Source organism: Piliocolobus tephrosceles, unplaced genomic scaffold (genome assembly GCF_002776525.5).
Source record: "Piliocolobus tephrosceles isolate RC106 unplaced genomic scaffold, ASM277652v3 unscaffolded_1189, whole genome shotgun sequence".
NCBI lineage: Eukaryota > Metazoa > Chordata > Mammalia > Primates > Cercopithecidae > Piliocolobus > Piliocolobus tephrosceles.
Window position 1 is genome coordinate 1 of NW_022293076.1, and position 6,080 is coordinate 6,080.

Here is a 6,080-nt window from a genome sequence, read left to right on the forward strand (position 1 = left end):
TAGGATTTTCATAATCATGAAGAAACAAAAGATCTGATGGATGAAAATTGCATTTTGAAGACAGATATTGCTATACTCAGGCAGGAAATATGCACAATGAAAAATGACAACTTGGAAAAAGAAAATGAATATCTTAAGGACATTAAAATTGTTAAAGAAAGAAATGCTGCGCTGGAAAAGAGTATAAAACTCAATGAGGAAATAACAAAAACAGCATTCCAGGATCAACAAGAGCTTAATGATCTCAAAGCTGAGAATAAAAGGCTCAATTCCAAACTGCTGAAGGAAAAAGAAGGCAAGGCAAGACTGGAAGCTGAAATGGAATCTTATAAGTCTAGACTGGCTGCTGTTATAAGTAAGCACAGTGAAAGTGTGAAAACAGAAAGAAACCTAAAACTTGCTTTACAGAACACACAAGACATTTCTGTGCTTTCCGAAGTTGAACATAAGAATGCGTTTCTTACTGAACAACTTTCCAAAACGCAAATTAAATTTAATACCTTAAAAGATAAGTTCCGTAAGACAGGAGATACTCTCAGAAAAAAGTCCTTGGCTTTAGAAACTCTACAAAACGACCTAAGCCAAACCCAACAGCAAATAAAGGAAATGAAAGAGATGTATCAAAATGCAGAAGCTAAAGTGAGTAATTCCACTGGAGAGTGGAACTGTGTGGAAGAAAGGATATGTCAACTCCAACGTGAAAATCTGGGGCTTGAACAGCAACTAGATGAGGTTCATCAGAAAGAGGATCATAAACAGATAGTAATTAATATCCGAAGAGGTTCTACTGAGATTGGAAAGAAAGACCTCCTGCTAGAAGAGAAAAATAAGAAGCTAATGAATGACTATGATCGTTTAAAAGAAAGTCTCTTTCAATATGAGAGAGAGAAAGCAGAAAGAGTAGTAAGTATCAATGAAGAGAAATATTTTCAAACTTCCAGAAGGAAAATTTAAACATTTGGTTCTGGATACATGTTGAACCTAGATGAATATAAAAATCAATAGGTGAAAAGTGTGTTTACCATACTGTATAATTCCATTTACATGAAGCATCCAAAAAAGAGAAACGTATAGGGACATAAAGTAGATTAATGTTTGCGAAAGGCTGGGGCTGGAAGCTGCTAATGACCACTAAAGGGTGTGAGAGATCTTGCAGTGATGGAAATGCTCTAAAGTTGGATTGTAGAGATGGCTGCACAACTCAGTAAATGTACTAAAACTCGTTTAACTGAAGTTAAAACAGATATAGTATGTAAATGATATTTCAACAAAGCTGTTTTAATAAGAAAACAAAGGCAAAATGTGCTTACTCTATCAGCTTAGAAACATACCTTGTTTGTAGGAAATAAAATGTAGAGGTGAGAGATGATTTACTTTGAGAAAAGACATTGTGTCACCTACAAAATTGTATTAGGCACAGAATCATGTTTTCAGGTAGATAGTCCTGTATTGGTTAAATAATTATTTTAATGACTTTATGTTGCCACATGTTAAGACCATGATGAAGGTATAAATGGAAATGTTTACACCTGAAATGAGTCTTTTCAAATTACAATTTAATTAAGTGATTTTCTTCGACACTTAATTCTAGATTTCACAGACGAACTGAAGTGCATTGCTGTGTCTTGTCATAGCTTGCTTTAAGTAGCTTTTAATATGTTTTAGTTGGTATAGCTTTGTTATTATTCATATTAATTTAACAAATCTGAAAATATGTGAAATTACCTATTTTTATGACCACATAATGTTTTAAAGGCACCTACTTGTTATAAAATCATAATTTAGGATAAATGTGGTAAATTTTAACAAAACCATATTTGATTTAGTCTTCCCATGCTATTTATAGTTTACTTTGAAGATTTTTATTAATAATTAACTCATAATTTTTATTCCAAAGCTCAATGACTATCATTTGAATATAACTTTGTCCAGTACAAAGATACTATAGCTGCCTGTGATTTATGAGTTAGGCATTAGATCCCTATTTTCAGACTAAAGAGGGGTGGCAGGCTTCACATACAGTGGGATTGGAGTAATTACAGAGGGAGTTGTAGGAGCTTGAAGTCCAAGAGGGAGGTAGAGGCCTGTTTACCTAGGGCCTCAAGGGTCATTGAAATTTTACTTTTATTCTGAGATAGGAATCTGTTAGAAGGATATGAACAGGTGATTGAATATGTTAGGAACTTTGAGGTTGAGTTGAGCTTCTAAGATGATTGAATGGTGGGATGAGTCTGTTGTGTAAGTAAGAGAATACCAATTAGGCAGGAAGATAACACATTCTGCATTCCTCACTGAATTCAGTAATAAATAAACGTGTGTACATGTGATGAAAAGAAGGTGAATTAATGTGTATGGTGGTAATTTTCAAAGTAGGTACGTTAGAGTTAAATAGTATTAAGATAATTTAATAATAATGCAATTAATAAAATCCGTAAAAAAATATTTTATCAGGTGGTTGTGAGACAACTTCAACAAGAAGTAGCTGATTCCCTTAAAAAATTAACTATGTTAGAGTCTCCACTGACATCACGTTGTCACATTAATTTGGATGAGACACAGGCCTCAAAGAAGAAATTATTTCAAGTGGAAAGTCAAGTATGTATGAAATTTAACATGTCAACACAGTTATTCTGTAGCTGGTTGAATTCTATAACATGTTTTAGGATACTAATTTTGTCAGAAGCTTTTGTATTTTAATTATAATTAATTATTTCCATTTTACTATCTTTATAATGTATTTTTTTTTATATTGTGATTTTCATTCTACCATTTTGAAAAACCATTGTATACCTCTTCTCTTGCAACATGTACCCTTGGAAATGTTGAGAATTATACATCATACCTCACAGAAAACTGACTTTTCTCCTGTTAAACAGTATTTTAAAGTATTTTTTGTGTTGCTCTGTTGAGGCACGGCAGATTAAATCTGAGGAGAATATTTAATGGAATGTTCCAGAAAATTGTCTTTTTTCCTCACTTTTGTGAATGGACACAGAATCTGTGTCTATTTATTTCATAGATTCTAGGTTAACTTGTACAGAAAGGCCACTATACTATTCTTTGAAATGTACGTGTTTTAGGTTAATTTACAAACTATTTGAAAAGTTAGGCATTTTCTTTATTTATCTTTTATTTAAAATATACTATAAAACTGTAGAAATATTTAGATTTGATATAGTATGCACATCAAAAATTGAGAGTTGAGAAAATTATCATGGTCCTGCCATTAGATTTTGAAAACAATTTCACTGATATAATTCACATATCAGACGGTTCAACCATTTAAAATGTGCAACTCAGTATTATTAGTATATTCACAGCATTTCCATCACCCTGAAAAGCAGCCCCACATCTCCTAGGCATGACTGCAACCTTCCTCCATGTTTCTTCACCTACCACTGTTATAGGCAACCACCATCTACTTTTGTCTCCATAGGTTGGCCTGTTCTGTGTATTTCATATACATAGAGTTATACAATCTGTAGTCCTTTGTGACTGGCTTTTTCACTTAGCATAATATTTTCAGAATTCATGCATGTTTTAGCACACATTGGTAGTTTATTTCTTCTTATAGTTAAGTGATATTCTACTGCATGACTATCCTGGTTTTCCATTCATTCATCAGTTGATGGATCTTTAGGTTAGTTTCCACTTTTTAGCGATTATGAAAAGTGCTGCTGTGAGCATTCACTTACAGGTTATTATGTGAACATGTGATTTTATTCTCCTGCCATTGAACTTTATCCTCAGAGTTAATTGGACAGATTTCAGCACCTGTCTTGCTCATGCTATCCTTTCTGCCTTCAGTTTCTGTTCATCTAGCCTCATTCATTCAGACCTGGCAGATGATTTTTTTGTTTCATGAAGCTTTCTATGACTGTTCTGAGTCTCATTGACCTTATGTGTTGGCAACTGTTGTCTGGTCTGTGCAGAAAATCTTAGTCCTTAATTTTACATGGCTTTTTTTTTATGGAAGATAATTTTGTCTCATAAATGTGCTTAACAGGGGAATAATATATAATATGTATGCCACCTATCCTTGCATAAATTGAAACTATTTTAGCTTAGAAGATTTTAGCATACAATTAAGTACTTTATACCATACCAATTATTTCTTCTTTGAGACCTTGGCACAGTAAGGCTATATTCTAAATGTATTTTTAGCAATTAAATATCAAATCTAAACCAATGAGTCTAATAGAGGAGAATCGTTCAATCCCATGTTTATGTTTTTCTCACTATGAAAAGGAATCTAAATTGGCCTTTTTTCACTCTACAGCCAGAGCTGTATTTCTGGACTGCTACCAGTTTGTCAGCTGAACAGTTCTGGCTGCAGCTTGTCTGAGGAACGATAGCACAGCCCCTCCATCTGAGTGCTCAGCAGACGGCTTGTGAAGGCAGCATCACAGCAACAGTTGCTCAGAGGGAACTGATTCAGGAACCTCGATTTAGCAATAGAGCCTAGGGTTTTTCAGCTCAGTGTCTTTAGCCTGTCTCTGCTGGTCATGTCAGTGATGTACTATTCAGTCCAGGAGGTGCTATTTACATTGTAGTACATACATAGTCATTGCCTACTGAGTCATGCAGATAGAAAAGTCAGTTATAAATTTTATGCCCCCCATTTGCTGCAGCTCTCAGTGGTGAGAAGAATGACTGAGTGCAGCTATAGGAGACTACTTCCATTGGCATGCCACCTGCCTAACGTACACAATTTTGTTAAGATATACAAATAGAGTTATTATGCTAATAGCAACTATTTTATGTAGCTCACTATGTTCCATGTACTCTTCTAAGGGCTTCATGTTAGTCCCCAGTTAAACACCTAGTTGGGGGAGGTGACTCATGCCAGTAATCCTAGCATTTTAGAAGGCTGAGGCAGGAGGATCACTTGAGCCCAGGAGTTTGAGACCAGCCAGAGCAATATAGTGAGACCCTCTCTCTACAAAATAAATAAATAAATAAAACAGTTACTGAGGCATGGTGGTGCATGCCTGTAGTCTCAGCTACAATGGGAGGCTGTGGTAGGAGGGTCACTTGAACTTGGAATATTGGGTCTGCAGTGAGCAGTGATCAAGCCTCCGCACTCCAGCCTGGGTAAGAGAGCGAGACTCTGTCTCATAAGTAAAACGTATTGTATAGATTCCCATAGAATTGAGTTAAACATCAGGCATAGAATTATTAGACGCTTGATTTCTGCCTTGAGTGTAAAACATGTAATAAGGGGCAGCTTTAAACCATCTCAATCAATAGCCTCTAACTTCTCAAGAAGGTTCTTATTTCATGAATTTCTAAGCAAGAGACTACCAGGATTAAGACATTTGGTGGATACCATTTTGAGATGAGGAATCTCAATTGGGAAGCAGGGAGACCTCTACTTGACTGGAGCTGCCAATGATACAGTTAAGTGTTCCCCCGAAAGAAACTTTAGAACAAGACTTTCATCATGCCATAACTCTAAGGAAAAGGAAACTCTTCAAAAGAAAACAAAGGCAAACAATTGATAATCTGATTCTCATGTGAAAGTTTTCATTATAAGAGAAAACAAGGGCTGGGTGCCGTGGTTCATGTCTGTAATCCCAACACTTTGGGAGGCTGAGGTGGGTGGGTTACCTGAGGTCAAGAGTTCAAAAACAGCCTGGCCAACATGGTGAAACCCTGTCTCTACTCAAAATACAAAAATCAGCCAGGTGTGGTGGTGTGCGCCTATAGTCCCAGCTACTTGGGAGGCTGAGGCAGAAGAATCACTTGGACTCAGGGGGTGGAAGTTGCAGAAAGCCAAGATGACACCACTGCACTCCAGCCTGGATGACACAGTGTGACTTCATATCAACAAGAAATGAAAAACAAAGAAAAACAATGTATACTGGTCCAAAAAGAAAGAAAGAAAGAAAAAAAAGGACAAAGTATACTGGTCAGCATCCTAAGAGTGAGATAGTCCCTCTTTGAGATTAGAAAATAACAGTATACTCAAAGAGGAAGTCAAATTGTCCCTGTTTGCAGATGACATGATTGTGTATTTAGAAAACCCCATCGTCTCAGCCCAAAATCTTCTTAAGCTGATAAGCAACTTCAGCAAAGTC

General features: G+C 35.9%; 1 protein-coding gene across 1 annotated transcript; it reads left to right on the forward strand.

Annotated features, from left to right (window-relative positions):
- Window positions 1-7: 7 nt before the first annotated feature.
- On the forward strand, window positions 8-2,943 carry LOC113220436 (ankyrin repeat domain-containing protein 20A2-like). The gene is made up of 2 exons (XM_026449523.1): window positions 8-903; window positions 2,452-2,943. The coding sequence occupies exons 1-2, from the start codon at window positions 37-39 to the stop codon at window positions 2,695-2,697; spliced, it is 1,113 nt and encodes a 370-aa protein (XP_026305308.1). The 5' UTR covers window positions 8-36; the 3' UTR covers window positions 2,698-2,943.
- Window positions 2,944-6,080: the final 3,137 nt, after the last annotated feature.